Source organism: Notamacropus eugenii, chromosome 2, assembly GCF_028372415.1.
Source record: "Notamacropus eugenii isolate mMacEug1 chromosome 2, mMacEug1.pri_v2, whole genome shotgun sequence".
NCBI classification, from domain to species: Eukaryota; Metazoa; Chordata; class Mammalia; order Diprotodontia; family Macropodidae; genus Notamacropus; species Notamacropus eugenii.
Window position 1 is genome coordinate 142,222,833 of NC_092873.1, and position 19,210 is coordinate 142,242,042.

Consider the following 19,210-nt stretch of genomic DNA (forward strand, 5'->3'; position numbering starts at 1 on the left):
GGAACCTAGAGCCTCCTGTCAGCTTCACTTGGAGATCATTTTTCTTGCAGTTGGTGGAAGTTCCCAAGCCTGGGGAAGAAGACTTTCCTTCGATACAGCTTCTACACTGTTTGTAATGGTATATATGTGTATATTAGAGAAAGACTATAGATCAACTCGTTTTCAACGCTGCTCTCAGAAGGTGAAGGGCGGGGAAGGCCTGGGAACCAAGAACAGGAGGATCTCCGCGCAACCTGGAGAGTGGGGGAGGGATTTCGGAGTCTAAGTGAATGCGTACGGGGCGATCCAGTAAATCCCTCCTTGCAACATGTTTCTCAATGTATAAATAGTGCAACAATACACAGACTGGGGGAGGGGGAGAATCCGAGAAGCTGGAGGTTCATCTGCAGAGAAGAGAAAGTGCGTGTTCTCCTAAATCTCCCAGATCCTTCTCCCAGATCCAGGAGCCTCAGCTACTGCCGCCGCCACCGCGACTTGGCAGGCTTTAGGACTTTCTGAGACTTAAATGGAAATTTCTTGACTTGAGAGACCTGGCTTCTGGGGACCAGGAGCTCTTATCTTCGTTGTCCTTACCAGAGGTTCTTCATCTCCGACGGGACCACTTTGGAGTTTTCCTCCCCCGCTCAGTCTGAGATGGACGGATAGTATCTTGACCCGCTGTGTGGTCTTCTTTTTGGCTACAAAGTAACAACGGTGCCCGGGCTTAGAGAAACAGCGCAGGGGAGATGCCCAGTGGATGCGCGCTCTGCACCGCTCTTGGTTTTGCTTAGCTTCCTCTCTTTTTGAAATGCCAAATAACTAGGGGCGGGGTGGGGAGGTGAGCTCTATGGGCATCAAGGGAAACCCCACACTTGGACAGCAGCCCTTCTCGCATCAGTCTTTCCTTTATTTCTCCCCAGGCGCTCCAGGTCTGTGCTCAGTACCTGAGTAGGCTGGCCAGGGGTAGGGCAGGTTAGGGCTTTTCACACTCAAGCCTATAGCCTAAGGATGGATATACCCGGCTGCGCTGCGTAGCCAGCAGAGGCACGTCGAGCACACGGACCTTTACAGTTGCCTGGTTCCCTAGCTTGGGGCACAGAGCGGCTGAGGGAGGCAGAAGACTTCCCCATCAGCCTCCTGCTTGGTCCTGCCTCTACCTCTTCTGGGAGCACCCACTCAGATCAATCGAAGGAGAACATCGTTGGGCACGGGGTCAGCCGCCAGAGTCCAGTACTTGCCCCCAGACCCAGTCTAGGATAGCTGGTGGGGACGTTCCTGGGGTCCATGTACTTGCCCGCTCGTCTGTGCATGCCAGTAACTGCATTTCGGGAGCCCTGGGTTTCTTCTCTTCCTCTCTGGAGGCAGTTAGGGGAGGCGACAGGATTATGAAAGAAAAGAAAAAAGCCCCAAATTCTCAAGAGCCTGCAAAGTGACAGGCTCAAAGACCAGGTCTAGACTAATCGTGTGTGGCCCCCCAGACCTGGTAGCGATTGACACTTTCTTCCTCTTCCTCCTTGGCTCACCCGCCCTCTCCACCCCCTGACCCTAAGAGGTTTGTTGGCTGGCTGCTTCCCCGCCCCCAGGCCACGGCGGTCGGGCAGGCGGGTAGCCGGGGGCTCCATCCACGCCGTCCCGCTCGCATGAGACCGCTTCCCCCGCCGCTGGCGCCCCCCTCCCCGCGCCCGTGGTGATGCCATGCCCCGCAACCACGGGGGAGGAGATGAGGGCGGCTCCGCCGGGCTCTGGCTGAAGAGCAGCGCGGCGGCGGGTGGGGGGCGCCTGGCTACGGGCATGAAGGATGTGGAGGCGGGCCGGGGCCGCGTGCTCCTGAACTCGGCTGCCCGCGGGGACGGCTTGCTGCTGTTGGGCACCAGCGCCGGCGCGCTCGGCGGCGGCGGCGGCTTCAGGGAGAACCGCCGGGCGAAGCACGGAGCCCGGATGAGCCTGCTGGGGAAGCCGCTGGCTTACAACAGTAGCCAGAGCTGCCGGAGGAACGTCAAGTATCGGCGGCTGCAGAATTATCTGTACAACGTACTGGAGAGACCCCGAGGGTGGGCGTTCATCTACCACGCGTTCGTGTGAGTACCCCCCGAGGCATGCCGCCGCGGGCTGCGCTGCCAGCAGGCGGCGGGCGCGGGGAGCCGTGCAGTGCAGTGTCGTGCTGTGGGTGGCACCCGCGTCGTGCCTCCTCCGCACCGACTACTGCTCCGGGAGTGCATGTGGCCATGTGCCCTGCGCCCCGGGAAGCGCGCTCTCCCCCGCCGGCTGCCCGCGCCTCCATCCAAGAACCCTGGATGGGGCGCCCTGGCGTGGAACTGTTTTTCTCACACCCTTACACACACACACACACACACACACACACACACACACACACACACACACACACACACTCACACGCTTCCCCCTCACTTTGACCCCAGGTTCTTTATACTCCTGAACTTGCCCTGTTCTCATGCCAGGCAATATTTGTGCTTCTTTCCTCAGTGTCTGCTGGGCAGGATGTGCGAGAGGCAGGTAGAGTCGGGGGTAGGAGGGTTTGGTGGTGCTAAAACGGAAACTCTTCAGTAGGGTAGGGAACCAAACCCAGTGACCTGAAGCTGGAGTTGCAGACGGAAGACTTGAAGGTTTACTGGGCAGTGAGTGGTCTAGAGGCTCGTGGAAGAGAGGGAGATGTCAGAGACGTAGGAAACAGAAGACTTGGAACCTCAGTAATAATCATTAGGGCTCAATAAGGAAAAGATGGTATGGTATTTAAGGGAGAAAAGCTGCTGCACTTTAGTCTACCCCGGAAGCCGACTTCACCACCTCCACAGGACAACAAATGTGTTGGGACATACAGCCCGTTCGTTAATGGCTGAGAGAAGTTAGCCAAGGTCTGGGGAGAAGCTGCCTAATCGGAAAGACACATAGTAATAATAATGATAAAACTAAAAACTGGCGTTCTAGCTACTGCGGCTGGGTTTAGAGGTGGTGTTGGAACGTAGAATATGCGCAAGCCTTATAATAGCGGAGACCTCCGTTGGGGGCTCAGTCTTCTCCAAATCTGATGTTAATAAAATGCTTCCTGAAGTGGCAGGAGCTGCTTCAGACGCCTGGGCAAGGGATCCGGCAGGAGTTGAGTTTCCAACAGCACCATCTTGGCTCTAAGTCAATATAAAGTGTGTGTGTTTAAGCAAAACCCTCACCAGCTAACAGTGAATGCTTAATGAGAAAATGATTAGAAGCAAATGTTGACTTTTCCCTTAGGCATTTAAAACCTTCCACTGGTTTACTACTGTTTTCCCCACAAGGTCCATTCATCCTCTCAATCCTTTTCCTACTGCAGCTTTGTGCATCTGGCCATTTTAATGCTGTTTTAGAAAGCTCACCTTTCCTGCCTTTTCCCCACCCTCCAAATGAAATTATGAATCAGTTTTACAAAGAGATGCTTGTAGAGAAAGTTATCAATGCATTCCTTATGTCCTCTTGAATCTTTCTTTGAAAGGTTGCTTGCCTGGATTTTTGTATGCACTGTCTAAGGAAGTGTTTCCAAATATTTTCATCTAAACATAGTACTCACTGTTATTGGGTCATTGACATACTAGCCTGAAACATTTTTCCAATAAGAAGGTAAAAGCTGAATTAATATGTGATTCCTGAGTTTGACCAGGTGGAGCTCTGCACTCTGTGGGACTCTGGAGTGTGCAGTTTTTATAGTTCAAGATGGGACTAGACCAGGGTGGCACTTAACTCCATCAGCTTCACATGTTATCCTTTATATCTTCCAAGGAGAAGGTTATTGCATCATAATTAAAACAAAATGTAGCAGTGATCATTTTGAATGTTCTTTAAATTGTAATATATTCACATATGTTTTTGGGAATATTTTACTTTAAATTATGGACGTATTAGTTATGTTTTGGGTGTTCAACACTTAATAACATTACAGATCCTACTAAATTCATTGATATGTATTAGTATGATATTTAACAAGAATACACTCAAAATATTCTGTTGTTGCTTCTTAATTAAAATAATACAATTTATAGGTTCGTGAATTTCAAGGTATATTATTGAATATGGGAGAATATTTTCAGCTGCTAAGATTATAATATGTCCTTTGTATTTCTAAGTGTGGTCCTACATCATATTATCTTCTTTACAATAACTTTTTGAAGTCTTGCTCTTATTTAAAGCAGCCTTTCATTCTCCATTAATTTCAAAATAGTTTTGTTTATTGTCTTAAAAACAATAATAAATTCATCATGAATGAACCTAAGGATATCTTTTAGTGGTAGCAAGAGGTGGGGACAGAACTTTGTACACATCAATATAACCAAGAATGAAGTTTTCCATGTGCCTTTTTGAAAGTATGCTGCAGTTCCCAAGGAATTAGAAAGGGGTGCTAGATCCACACTAACAGGAAAAAAAAAGAGGGAATTGCTCTTTCTTTTTCCCTTCTCTGGGAAAGTTGTGCGAAGCTTCCAAAGCTCCTTTGTAAAAATGTTATCTTGGCTGTTACCAGTTAGCAATTCACATAGCCTGGAAGATAATAGATTTCTCAAAAAGCTAATGAAGGCATAGTTGGTTGGTACAACACCTCTGATCATTTTATTAATAATAAAGGACTTTGTAAGAAAATTGTTTCTAGAAAAGTGTAACTGAATAATAACATGACTTGCCAGCCTGGGAATCCCCAAATCCTACTTTAATAACAGTTTTTGTAGCATGTATTTTGCCAAGAACAAGTATATGGTGATTAATGAGGTACTTTAGGGATAGATTTACTTAGCAGACCAACATTTTCACTGCCAAGAAACAAGGAAGGCACATCTAAAGTTATGCTTCATGTAGAGGAAGATTCCTATTAAGTAGGTACAAGTTGTTATTAAATCATTGTGATGGTATAAAAATAGCACCTACAGGTTTTTGTTAACAAATATTAAAGCCTAAGACTATTAGAGAATTCAAAAGGCTCCCCAGTTCTTTTCCTTTGGTGAATACTCTTGGGAAAATGAGGATGATGGAGAATGGCTTGAGATCAGATATAGTTAGTAGTGATGGCTTAGGAGTGATAGTGGAGTGAAGAAAGTGGAGGAAACATTCAAGTGTATGGTTTTTTTATGTTTATCAGTGGCCATTAAGGATGATTATTTCTTGTATCTTTTAACTTTATTAAGGGATAGGGATAGAAATTGAACCTGTGATTTCACTGGCATAGCAAACTCCTGGGATGAGGAAATTCTCTCTACCAATGCTGGCTGGTACCTTCTGGGATATTAAATAATTTTAGTTGCCTAGCCCCAGAGCACTGAGAGATTGTGACTGGTTCATGGTCACATAGCTAGTATGTGTAAGGACAGAAGAACCCAAGTTTTCCTGGCACTGAGAGAAGCTCTCTTATCTCCGTTTCATTTCACAATTGGTTTTTTGTTTGTTTGTTTTATTAAATAACTTTAATTCGGTATTTTAAAAGGCAGGTATGTCTGCCTTTGGCTCTTTCTATCTTTTAGGAGAGTGATACAAATGTGAAGTTATATATATTTTTCTGAATGCTTTCCTTCCCCTCCCCTTTTTCTTCTTTTGCCTTTTAAAATAAGTCTCTCTTTATGTTGTTAGTAAAAGAAAACATGAACGGGATCCATAAATAACTTTGTGTGTGTGTGGGGGGGGGGGGTTTGAAGAATTAAAAGGGAAAACGTATGTTGCAGACACATGTAAATCACTGTTTGTTACTTTATTAAGCCTCTAAGTTATTGTATCGTAACTTAGACAATTAAATTCTGGTTCTATGATCTATGCTTTAGAGAAAACCTTATTGTAAGCTAGGGATAGGAAACTATCATAGTGGGTGTTAAAATTTTCTAAAGTCATTATGTGTAGAGATGTTCAGGTTTCAAAGGTTCCTGGAATGAAGATAGAGATCATTTCTTTATAAAGGAAAAGTGTAGGTCTAGGAGACAGGACATTCAGGTCCAGTTCTACCACCAATATAAAATGATTTGTCACCTTGGGTAAGGTTACTCTCTTGTACTTTAGTTTCCCCTTTTGAGAAATGAAGTTAATTACTTATGTAATGACATCAAAAATATCCCATGTTTAGAAGACTTTACTGTTTGCAAATTACTTAAGTAGTCAACTTGATGGTACAATGGATAGAGCACTAGACACAGAATCAGGAAGACCTGAGTTCAAATTCAGTCTCAGGCACTTACTAGATGTGTGACTCTATTTGCCTCAATTTCCTCAGTTGTAACATGAAGATAACAGTACTACCTCTCAGGGTTGTTGTGAGCATCAAATGAGATAAAGCACTTAGCACAGTGCCTGGCATATAGTAGAGGTTATATAAATTTTCATTCTCTTCCCTGCATTATTATTCCAAATATATAGATGAAAAATATGACCCACTTGTACTCAGTCACACAAGTAGTTAAATGACTACTCCAGAATTCAGTCTCAGGTCATCTAATTCCAAATCCTGAACTCATTCTACCCGAGCTGGCCTACTGACACCTATAAAAGGGGTAAAATGAAAAATGTATGTATGTATACAAATATATCACATATGTTATATATGAAAGTACTTTGAAAAGTATAAGCATGAAGTGTAATCTGGGTTGACTCTGATCTCCCACTTTCTCCCATATATCCCAAAAGTAAGGTATACCAGAGTTGTGTGTCTTGATAAAGTTGTAGTTCAATGATGCCTGCTCTGTAGAGTGTGCTTAATTATTGACTTAATATATTATTAGTTATGTCATTTCAAGATCATTGACTTTTTTGGCCATTTATTAATTTGCATTTCCAGTGAGTCAGCTAGCATTTATTAAGCACCTACCATGTGCCAGACACTGTGCTGAGTGCTAGATTTTTAATATTTGCATTTTGCTAATTCTGTACCCTTAGCAAAAAACACTTACCACCTTTGTATTTAGAATGCCTTTCTTTTTATTCTGCTCATATAATAATATGGGATATTTTATTTTATTTATTCATTTTAGACAAAAAAATTCCCATATACACAGCACAATACAAAAAGAGGAGTCAACATAAAATCATGAATTTCCATTTCAAATTGTTTATTTTTTGAAAAACTATATAATAAATACTAGACATTCTTTTCAAAGCTACCCTTCTTTTCTGTGCTTCTTTCTCATTTTTCATTTCTTCTTTGCGGTAAATTTTTTCTCCCTCCCCTCATCCTAGGCTACCATAAGATACTAATATGTATATATATGTACATATTTATATATAAATAACATATGTAAAACCATGCTATACACACTTCTCTTTATCAGTTCCTTCTCTAAATGTGGATAGCATCTTCCTTCCTAGGTCCTTTGCAGTTGATTTGAGTATTTATAATATCAGAATGACTTAGTTGTTCAAAATTGTTCTTAGAACAATGTTGCTATTACTGTGTACATCGTTCTCTTGGTTCTGCCCATTTCACTCTTCATCATTTCATGCAAGTCTTTTTATGTTTTTTTCTAAAACCAACCAGCTCATCATTTCTTAGAGCACGGTAGTATTCCATCACAACTATATATATATATATATATATATACCACAACTTGTTTAGGCAATCCACTATTGATGGGCATCCACTCAATTTCCAGTTCTTTTCTACCAAAAGGAGAGTTCTAATATTTTATAACATATGAACTCTTTTCCTTTTCCCCCAATTACCTTGGACAACAGACTTAATTATGGTATTGCTGGGTCATAGGGTATACACAGTTTTATAACTCATTGGGCATAATTCCAGATTGCTCTGTAAAATGGTTAGAGTTCATAATTCCACAGACAATGAATGTGTCCCAATTTTTCCACATCCCCTTCAACATTTGTCACTTTCTCCTTCCATCATTTTAGGCAGTCTGATAGATGTAAGATAATATCTCAAAATTGTTTTAATTTGCAGGGCTCTAATCAATAATGATTTGTAACATTTTTTCGTATGACGATATATAGTTTTGATTTTATTGAAAAGCTGCCTGTTCATATCTTTTGACTATCAATTGGGGAATGACTCGTATTCTTATAAATTTGACAAAGTTCTTTATATATTTGAGATATGAGACCTTTGAGAAACAAGATGAGATATTTTAACACTAGCTATTTGTTCAGTTTCCACTTGGATATATATTTCAAGAGTATCCTGTTGGACTTAGAACATATTGAAAGGTGTTAAAAAATGAGGAGCTGATAATTGGGAAAATTGTCAATAATATAAAACCCAAGGAAAGCAAATTTCCAAATAGAATGAAGTCATGACACAAGAGCACTTGTAAACAAGGAAGACAGCCAGCTGCCTTTAGATAATTGCTTGCAAAGAAGTGCCAATTTTAATTTTTAATTGCAAATGGCTATTTTGGCAAGTGAAAATGCCAACAGAGTATCTTTCATCTTAGCACAGAGGCACGAAGCAACTTGAAACCCCCTTGTAATATAGCAGCCACTAATAGTTCTGTTTTATGATTTGTGAGTGTTTCTATTTTAATTTCCTAGGTCTTCAATTGTTTACAAGAAACCTACATGTGTAGTTTTATTGGGTTGCTAACTGGAACACAGATTGTCATAATGAGTGCTGCTTTTCAAAATAGGTAAAATTATTTTATGATTCTTGATATTGTAGATGATTTGGAGGACTGACTGTTTAAATATACTACTACATACCAGCATTTTACAAAAATAAAAGTTATAGACAATTTTAATGGTCTTCAGTTTTGATATTTAGGTAAAACTAATTAGGAAGAGGGATAAAATTTGTCCTAGATAAGGAAAGTCTCACTGCCAATGTAAGTTGGTACCTTCTCTACAACTCATAGTCTTAGAATTTCCCAGTGCACTGAGGGGTTAATTGACTTGCCCTGAGTCACAGGACCAGTATGTGGCAGAGGTAATACCTGACTTCAAGTCTTCCTAACTCCCAACCTAGATCCCTATGCTACTTTTCTTATAAAAACCAATTTGAACTCTATGTATACCTTTCACTTTGGCAAAAGAGGTTTTTGCATGCAAGTGGACTTTTTTAGATTTTTAAAAAATTGTTTCAGTAGTAAGAAAAATAGCAGGTGTGAGCTGAAGATTTTTAAAGTGTCCTAAAGTCTTATATTAAAAAGTGTGGAACTTGATCATTTTATATTTCAAAGAATATTTAAGTTTAATCTCATGATATGGTATGTGACAGTTCTTTTTAGAACATAGTTCCAAAAATCAGAGTTTCAGAGTTTTTATTTTAATTATTTGCAACGTAATCCTAGCATCCCTGCTTCATGTTAGTCAGAGATAGGATTTACTTACAGACTGTTATTATCATCACTTGTGCAGCACCTGGGCCATTTATGCCCATTTGGTACTAGAGAACACTGGGAGGGAGGGTAAGAGACAGACAGACAGACAGATAGACAGATAGAGACAGACAGAAACAGAGACAAAATGACAGTGAGAGACAGAGATAGAGAGATAGAGACAAAGACAGAGAGACAGAGACAGATACAGAGAGACACAGAGAGAGACTGTCAGTATCAAAGTTCACCAGTCCTACAAATGTTTGATGCTTTTACTGACTCAGCCTCCTATACTCTTGACCCTGTTCATCTGAGTTATTGGTGCTTGACTAGTCTTTAATTTCTGACTACCTAGATTTATGGTTATCTATTAGTTCTCTTTTAATGAGTGATACTTTTGTCAGGGCCAACCCTATCTTCTTACTGCTCATGTTTTGATGTGAGAGGATCTTTTCTCCTCATACTCTCTTGGAGATGAATTCATTGTACTCTCCAACTAGGGAAGAATAAAATTCACAAATGAACCCCATTCCCAATCAAAGTAACATTTAGGAAGTGGAATAAATGATTTCAGAGCATAGTAGGGACCCCTTCAACATTACAGTGAAGGTTGAATGACCTCTGGTACATGTTGTAGTAAGGGGGAATTGGGGGAGTCATGTCTGGCTTGGATTAAATAGCCTTTGAGGTTTTCCTTGACTCTGAGATTCATTGATTCTCATTAACCTCTCACTAAAGTTTTTTTTTCAGTGATCAAAAGTCTATTTTCTCTCCCTCCAGGCTCTTTGATGCCCACTGGAAAAAAGAAGAACAAAACCCTTGTAACAAAATAAGCACTGAAGCAAAACAAATAACCACATTGGCCATGTCCAAAAGATTTATGCCTCATTCTGCATCCTGAATCCATCACCTGTTAGGTAGACGATGGGTAGCAAGCTTCATTGTATTCTTTATATAAATTCTATCTGTTAGTTCAAAGTAAAATCTTGTTTCTAACAAAGAATCATATTACCTGATCACCCCCACCTTAAGAATAATTTTTTAATGGTATTGTGTTGAGTGCAATGCAAGAGAATATAATACATACTGTTCATCAATGTTTCATCAAACATGAAGACAAATGAATAATGTGAATATGTATGGATGGTATTATGGTCAGGACTAGGTGAGAATCCAGGAAAGTAAGGAGTGTCCTTTCCCTTTTTATATTCTAGGGAGTTAATTTTTTTAGGATAATATAAAGTATTATTAATCATATTCTGTGTCTTGCTAGTTTGTACAAACACACCATCAAACCAATCTGAATTTGTCTCACTAGTTAGTTTAAGATGTGCCCAAACATCTTTTCCTTATTATCTTTCTCAGCATTTTCAAGCCACAAAAAATGACACATAGCCTTCTTACTTCTGAATGTAGTGTGACATAACTAATGTTGCATACTATCCAGTCCAATGTAAGCTCCTTGAGGGAAAGGACAAATTCATTTTTTTTGTTTGTTTTATGTATATACATGATACCCATACTTTTGGGGGAAGGGGAAGGGGACCTAATTAGTTTAGGAAGATGGATCTCTGGTTTCATTGATGTAAGTAACGCCTGGTTTTGAAATTCCCTTTACCAGTATAAATCAGTCACTCTTTTATAATTTATGTACTTAAAGTGTAGCATGAACAGAACTGAGAAGCTGTCTTTTGGCCTTTTCACACAGCAAGCACTTGTTAGAGGTAAGACTTACTTGAACACAGGTCTTCATGATCTAACACTATCCCTGTATCCTGAGCCATTATCAGTTTTCCTCATCTATATCTGGCCACTGGACCCAAATGGCTCCAGAGGAGAAAATAAAGATGGTGACTTTGCACACCCCTTCCCCACTTAAATCCAATTGATTTGCAAATCATGGCATCATCTCTCTGATGTCATGGTCCTCTTTGAGAACAAAGTACAAACCACATGCACAACAACGGTCCATTATATAATCCTGCTTCTCCTTTCCCACATAATAGGAGCGTTCAGTAAAAATGTGTTGAACTGAATGGAACATTCAAACAACAATTGCGAATTAGGATAGATTCATTATTTGTATAATTGAAACAAGTGAAGCATATGGCATTTTAATAAATCAAAAATTAAAACCTAATGGAAGACATAGTTATACAATTGGTAATAATGTGATGTTATGGAAACCACAAGGTTGAAGTAGACTCTACTCATTAGAAAAAGGAGTCAACAGTATCAGGTGATTCAAAAGTTAAGGAGGGTGGAGACTGAGAAAAGTCCTTTGGATTGGATAATTATTGAGTCACTGGTAACTTTTGAGAGAGCAGTTTCAATATTAATGGCAGGGACCAAAGTGAGATTTCAAGAGATTGCACAGAAAGTTTGTGATGAGAAAGTAGAAGCATCTGGTATAGATAATTTTTTCAGACAATAGAAAATTGTCTTTGAAAATGAGGTCAAATATAGATTCACAAAATCCTATATTTAGAGTTGAAAAGGACCTCAGAAGTCATCTAGTCTAGAGGTTTCAAACTCATGGCTATTAAACTTCTGGCAGGCTGAACTAGATTAAAAAGTAATTGAGAAGTGTTTAACAAAATAAATAAAAATACATGAAAATGTAGATAATATTCATTTGTGGTTTTCTAAGTCAATATGCAATGTATGAATCCTTTTGCATTTGAGTGTGTTCTAGTTCAACTGTTTCATTTTATTGAAGCAAAAAGAGGTTAATGACTCTCCCAAGTTTATGTGGGTAGTAAGAGGTATGGTGGTTGGATTGAGTAGAAGAATCAGAAGCAGGATTTTTTTAAGTGTTGGAAGAATAATATATACTTGTAGGCATAGAGGAAGGAACCAGTAGAGACTGAGAGTTTGAAGATGAATGAGAAACAGTAGGATTTCTGGAGCAAGATTGTTGAATATATTATAGGTTAGATGAGATGAAAGGCATAGGGAGAGGAGTCAACCTTAGCCAGGAATTGCACCAACATCTTATTCAAAATGGCATTGACCGCTTCATTTCAGTACAGTAAGAGCAGAATATAGAAAGTCTGTGCTGACTCCTTGTCCCAGCTTTCCAAAATGAATCATCTTGATAGATCTTCTGGGTTTTTCAGAATAATATTAGTCTTTCTCTTTTCTCCCTTTTAGTTTCGGTTTATCTGCATTTTTAACATTTTCCCTCATTCATTGCTTTATCTTTCTATTCCATTCATTGTAACGTTTCCAGTTTTACCACAATCTATTCCTTTTTCCTTTCCACAACTAGCTTTCAGGAGCACTACTTCTCCATTTTATTGCCAGGCATCATTTGTTCCTCTCTCTAAAGGAACCTCCTAGAGCGAACTAATAATGCACTAACACTTAAAACCATAAGCATGCCCTGAGGCTACCTGGTATAAGAGGCAGTTGCAATCTAATTTAATTTAATGCCTTCTACTCTTTAATTCAACATTGACCTCAGGCAAGACAACCACTGAGAGGTAAGGAATTCCATTTTCCTTATTCATCAATGCAGAAGTTTTATTTGTTTTATTTTTGTTGTTGTTTTGGGTTTTTTTAAATGACTGGAGTGGAGGTAGTGGTCATCATTTATTTAGGAAAATCCTAAGATTGGGTCTAAAAACTGCTGTGCACACTTCCTTGAGGCCTACATGGAATGGCACCTGCTATAAGAGAGAATTTGGGTTTTCTCTAGTATATCTCTATCTCTATCTATCTATCTATCTATCTATCTATCTATCTATCTATCTATATCTTACAGTTCTAAATAGAGATGTTTGAGGAAAGGGAGGGGTAGAATGGAAGGGTGTGGGTGGCAGACAACGCTTGAACCTTACTGTCATTGGAATTGGCTCAAAGAGGGAATAACAGACAGTTGGGCATGATAGAAGGAAGGGTGAATTAGGGGAGGCAATCAGAAACAAAACACTTTTGGAGAGTGACAGAGTGAAAGCAGGAAGGGGGAGGAGAGAGAGAGAGAGAGAGAGAGAGAGAGAGAGAGAGAGAGAGAGAGAGAGAGAGAGAGAGAAGGAAAAATGGGGAAATAAGATGGAGGGGAATACACAGTAATCATAACTGTGAAAAAAAATTATGGCAAGTTTCTCTGGTAAAGGCCTAATTTCTCAAATATATACTGAGTATAGCACTAAGTCAAATTTATAAAAATAAGAGCCATTCCTCAATTGATAAATGGCTAGAGAATATGAATAAGCAGTTTTCAGATAAAGAAATCAGAGTTCAGATGAAAAAATCATATAGTCATAGAAAAAAATGCTCTGTCACTGTTCTCTGGAGAAATGCAAATTAAAACAACTCTGAGGAACTACCTCACACCTATCAGATTGGCTAATATGACAAAAAAGAAAAATGGCAAATATTGGTGGTCATATGGAAAAAATAAGAGCATTGTTGTTGGAGTTGTGAACCAATCCAACCATTCTGGAGAGCAATTTGGAACTGTGGCCAAAGGGATATAAAGCCATGTATACCCTTTAACTCAGCAATATCACTTCTAGGTCTGTATCCCAAAGAGATTTTTTTTACAAAAGGAAAAAAAACATACATACATACATACATATGTATATATATAAAATATTTATAGCAGTTCTTTTTGTGGTAACAAAGACTTGGAAATTGAGGAGATGCCCATCAGTTGGGGAATGGCTGAGCAAGTTGTGGTATATGATTGTGATGGAAGACTATTGTACTATAAGAAATGACAAGTAGAATGCTTTCAGAAAAACCTGGAAAGACTTACATGAACTGATACAAAGTGAAATGAACAAAAGCAGAACACTGCTTATATAGTAAACAGTAGAACACTGTTACAATGTAGCATCACTACTATATGATAGTCATGAATGACTTAGCTGTTATTAGCAATACAATGATCCAAGACAATTCTAAAGGACTTATGAAAAATGCTCCCCATGTCTAGAGAAAGAACTGACAACATCTGAATGCACATTGAAGCATATTTTTTTTACTTTATTTTGGGATTTGGTTTTGTTTGGTTTAGTCTGTGTTTTTTTTCACAACAGACTACTATGGAAATGTGTTTTGAATGACACATTCATATACACACATATAACCTATATCAAATACTTGCCTTCTCAATGGGGTGAGAGAACAGGGAAGAAGGGAGAGAATTTGGAACTCAAAATTTTAAAAACTGAATGTTAAACATTATTTTTATATGCAATTGGAAAAATTAAATATTCAAAGGATATATTTTCCATTTATGGCACAACTGTGCATATTTGAGAAAAACAACAAACATGGATTGTTATTATCAGAATTGCTAGAGATTGAGTCTCTTGAGACACAGGAAGGTGTAAATACTTTTTAAATGTATTCTCTTAGTTGTATTTAAATAGTAACATTGTTATTATTTTTATGAGAAATTTACAGCACAGATAATCCTTTAGCACTTTAGGAGTTAAGTAGCAGTGTTGCTACTGCTAAGACTTTTGCCTGGTGACATCAAGAAAATTAATTGCAATTATAAGACCATACACTTAAGATTTCAACAATTAAGGCTACCTAGAGAAGTAAACTGGAGTCTGTCATAACATCCTGGAGAGGACTGTGATTTCTTCTATTCAGAGCTGACCATCCTGATCAAGAATAAAAACTAATCATGTCAACATTCTGTTCCAGAAATGTTTGCAAGCTTATAAATTTAGAGCTGGAAGGGACCTTAGACACCATCAAATCCAACTTTTTTATTTTACAGATGAGGAAACTGAAGCAGAGAGGTTAAATGACTTGCCCTAGTGAGTATCTGATGCAGGATTAGAGCCCATATCTTGCTAACTCCAAATGCTGCTCCTCATTCATTATGCCACATTAATGCCAAATGCCTAGGTGTTTTTTTTTCTGTTGTTAGCTGCTTAGAGCCTTCATGTATCACATCATTTCTCTCTTCAAGATAGTAGTATTGTTTTTAAGCACAACATTCATGTAATTGTAGTATCAATTATTGTTCTTTAAAAGAGCAGATATAAAACTCTGATAAACAACGTACCCTAGCAATGTTTTAGGAAGATTAGCCCAGTTGCAATATAGAGTACTGAATGGTAAAAAAAAAAAAAAAAAAAAAAAAAAAAAAAATTGAGATATTTAAGCCTCAGAGGGGAGAAAACTTATGGGGAAATGACATCATTGTTGTTTAGAAGTTTTTCAATTGTGTCTGACTCTTTGTAATTCCATTTGGGGTTTTTTTGGTAAAGATACTGAAATGATTTGCTATTTCCTTCTCCAGATCATTTTACAGATGAGGAAACTGAGGCAAACCAGGTTAAATGACTTGCCCAGGGTCACACAGCTAGTAAGTGTCTGAGACCAGATTTGAATTCAGCAAAATGAGCCTTCCTGACCCCAGGTCAGTACTATATCAACTGTGCCACCAAGTTCCTGGGGAACAGGACAGCTATCTTCAGATATTTGAAAAGTTGTCATATGGAGACAGGATAAACTTGCTTTCTTAGAACTGAACTAGGAATATCAGGGCAAAGTGTCAGAGAAGCAAATTGAAGCTTGATAAAAGGAAAAATTACCTAAGAGTTAGAGCTATCCAGTAGTGGAATTGGCAAGGTGATGGATTTCTTATTGAAATTCTCCAGACAAAGACTAGAAGACCATATGACAGGTGTTTTCTATAGAGAATTCTTTTTAAGACATGGGTTAAACTTAATGATCACCAAATTCCCCACCAACTCTGAAATTACAAGATTCTTTGGGGTTACCTACAATTACTATAGTGGGAGATAAGTGCAAGTAATCTAGGGACAAGATGATGAAGGCTTGAACAAGGGTAATAATTTTGGCCACAGAAGGGTAGGGATTCGTAATAGAAAAGGAAGAGAAAAGCCAAAGCAAAGGCCATATTATAAATAGTCAATAAATGTACTGAGAAAGGGAGAGGAAGGAGTTTATGAGGGATCTAAAGTTTTTGAGAATGGGTAGTTAGTAGAATATTTATATTAGTGACATAAAAAGGGCCATCTGGAGTGGGGAGGGTGATTTTGAGAGGAAGTTGATGGATTTAATTTTACACACCACTAAATAGGATGATGAGACATCAAAGCAGAAATGGCCATTGGCTACTTGGAGAAACACAACTGGATTCTGGGAGAGAGGAGGGAGCTGGAAATGTAAAGATTATCAGAGTGAAGACTTTGGTTGAAGCTGGGAGTGAGGAGAGAGAAAGAGAGACAGACAGACACAGAGACATAGAGACAGACACAGAGGTAGACACAGAGACAGAGAGAAAAAGGAGCAAAAGAGTCAAGAACTGAGGTTTTTGATAAACTAACATTTAGAGTTCAGGAGGAAGAACAGTCAGTGAAGGAAACAGAAAGAGTTAAAATCAAACTAATAGAATAGAAAAAAGCAGGATAATATAATGGAAAGAAGTCAAGTTCAAATCTTGGTTCTGCAGTCCTTTCCTTGTGATCTTGTGCAAGCCACTGAACATTGCTAAGCCTCAGTTTCCACATTTGTAAAACATCTATATTCTGTGTTCCTAGACTTATGGAAGCCAAGGGAAGAAAGAATCATTAGTATGTATCATTAGTAGGAAACTGAGTTTGAGGGGTCATTTTGAGTATATGTGTCATGGAACAAGCAAAGTTGTAGATTTATGAGGGAATGAGTAGTGAGATGCTAAGATAATAGAAGGAAGGTTTATATACCATACATTAAAACTTTGGTCGCTAATGGATAAAGAAATGACAACGTCCTTGAGGGACCTAGAGAATAAATGATCATGCAGATGTGATAGTTGTCAGGGACATAAGGAGAAGAGAGTAGATTTAGAAAAGTTATGGACAGTATGCTAGTAAGTCAACCATTGATAAATAACAAGACGGATAAACAGCATGATGTTTGGTAATATGTCTTTGTACTGGACCACTTCTGCATGTTACTGACTTTTTCCGAGATTATTTTCAACAGAAATGTACATAACAAATAGCAGAGGTAAATTCAGAGCTGAGAATTTGCATAGCAAAAGGGCTATCCATTGAAATCTTGGGTCTTGGTGAGATAGGCATTAATATAGTAGACTGTGAAGTTTAGTCTGAATAGGAACCAAATTTGTTTAGAATAGCCTGAATAATTTAGAAAGGTTTGAAGAATTGAAGTTGTCTGGATTAGGGTAAAAGGAAGGTTCAGTAGGTAGGTTAGAGCTGTCACTGCAGAGGAGAGCTGAGTTTGAGATCCTGAAGGAGTGATCTAATGTTTCTTCTGGGGCTGAAAAATTTTCACATTTCAAAAGTGTTGACGCTTTTCTCATGAGTACTGAAAGTGGGGGAAACACTGAAGATTAAGAAGAGGGAAGAGAGGGACAAAAGAGGCATTTTTTAAAATGAAGAATTACATTTAATTCTTAGGGGTAGCCTAAATATCCCTTTGCAATAATTTTAAGGAAGTACTAGTATCGAACAATGGGAGGAAAGTTGGACCAGGTATTTGTTAAAGAAACATACCCAAAGAAGTCATACTACTAGCAAATGGTTTAACATAGAACAAAACCCAAATTTTATCCAATATGCCGCTTTATCTAATGTCTCCTGCCACATTATATGGAAATTTTAGCAATTGTTGATCTTGGCTTCAAGACGTTTAATGTGCCTTTTTTTCTAATTAAAAATTTGTTCCTGAAAGCTCCCTTAGCTACTGAAAGGAAAGAAGTCATGGGTTAATTTAGCAAATGATAACATTTTTACTAGTGTCGACAAGTAGCTTTGTAAATGAGAAAAACTGGAAACCTTAGGACATTTTCAATGCAAACATTAGAATTTGTGATATCAGCAGCTTCTGTGTGGTTGAAATTGCATTTTCATTGTGGTCTCATATTGACAAATGCTTAGAATTTTTTAAATTACTGTTTAAGCTGAATTTCTATTTAGTTATATTTTCAAACAAGCTCAAGAAAAGAGCATTATCAGAAAGTAAGTCATTATACTTTTTGAGGGGCAAGGGAAGCTTGGTTATATGCTTATTTTATGTGTGTGTGTGTGTGTGTGTATGTGTGTGTGTGAGACAGAGAGAGAGAGAGAGAGAGAGAGAGAGAGAGAGAGAGAGAGAGAGAGAATACACATTTACAATAAATTTTAATGAATACTTTCACACATTTAGCATCATAGTTTGTACAAGTGGGAAAGACCTTAGAGATAATCTTGCCTAACCGCATTATTTTATACATGAAAAACTGAAGTCCAAAGAGAGGCAATTAACTTGTTCATAGTCATATAGTTAATAAATGGCAAGGAAGAGACTAGAACCTAGGTTTCTTGAGTCCCAGTTGAAGAAATTTATTTCAATTTAACATTTTGCCATCATTTACTTTATATGTGCCATATTGTATTTTATATAAAAAAAATAGTAATGGATTCATTTGAAATACAAATATGGTGTAAAGCCAATTTAATTTAATAATTTCTATCCATAATTATTTTCATAAGCTTCTTCCTCAAAAATCAAATGAAAATCTTTTTTTTGCTTTGCCTCACAGAAAGAAAATAAGATATTATCTCAGTGATTTTACTTTATACAAAAAGATGAATTTCTCAAAAGTTCTGAAGAGCCATGAGAAAATTATTTTGGGCTTAATATTTGAGTTTATTCAAACTAAGCAAAAAGATCCTGTAGAATGAAGATCTTTTGTTACAGTGAAACCTTTAATAACTGACCTTTATACAATGTTTTATAGTATGTTGTCAGTCTCAGTTGAGTCTGACTCTTGTAACCCCATTGGAGGTTTTCTTGGCAAAGATACAGGAATGGTTTGTCTTTTCTTTTTCCAGCTCATTTGACAGATGAGGAAACTGAGGCAAACATGGTTAAGTGGACTTAAACTCAGGAAGATGAGTAATCCTCACTCCAGACCTGGCATTCTAACTACCAAGTCACCTAGCTGCCACTTTTATAGCATACAAAACACAACT

At 38.4% G+C, this 19,210-nt stretch overlaps 1 protein-coding gene across 1 annotated transcript in view; it reads left to right on the forward strand.

Annotated features, from left to right (window-relative positions):
• Positions 1–374: 374 nt before the first annotated feature.
• Positions 375–19,210, forward strand: part of KCNQ5 (potassium voltage-gated channel subfamily Q member 5) — a 668,590-nt gene continuing 649,754 nt past the window's right edge. The window contains exon 1 of the mRNA XM_072642599.1: positions 375–2,057. Coding sequence (XP_072498700.1) covers positions 1,675–2,057 — 383 coding nt within the window. The 5' untranslated portion in view covers positions 375–1,674. The remainder of the gene's footprint in view (positions 2,058–19,210) is intronic.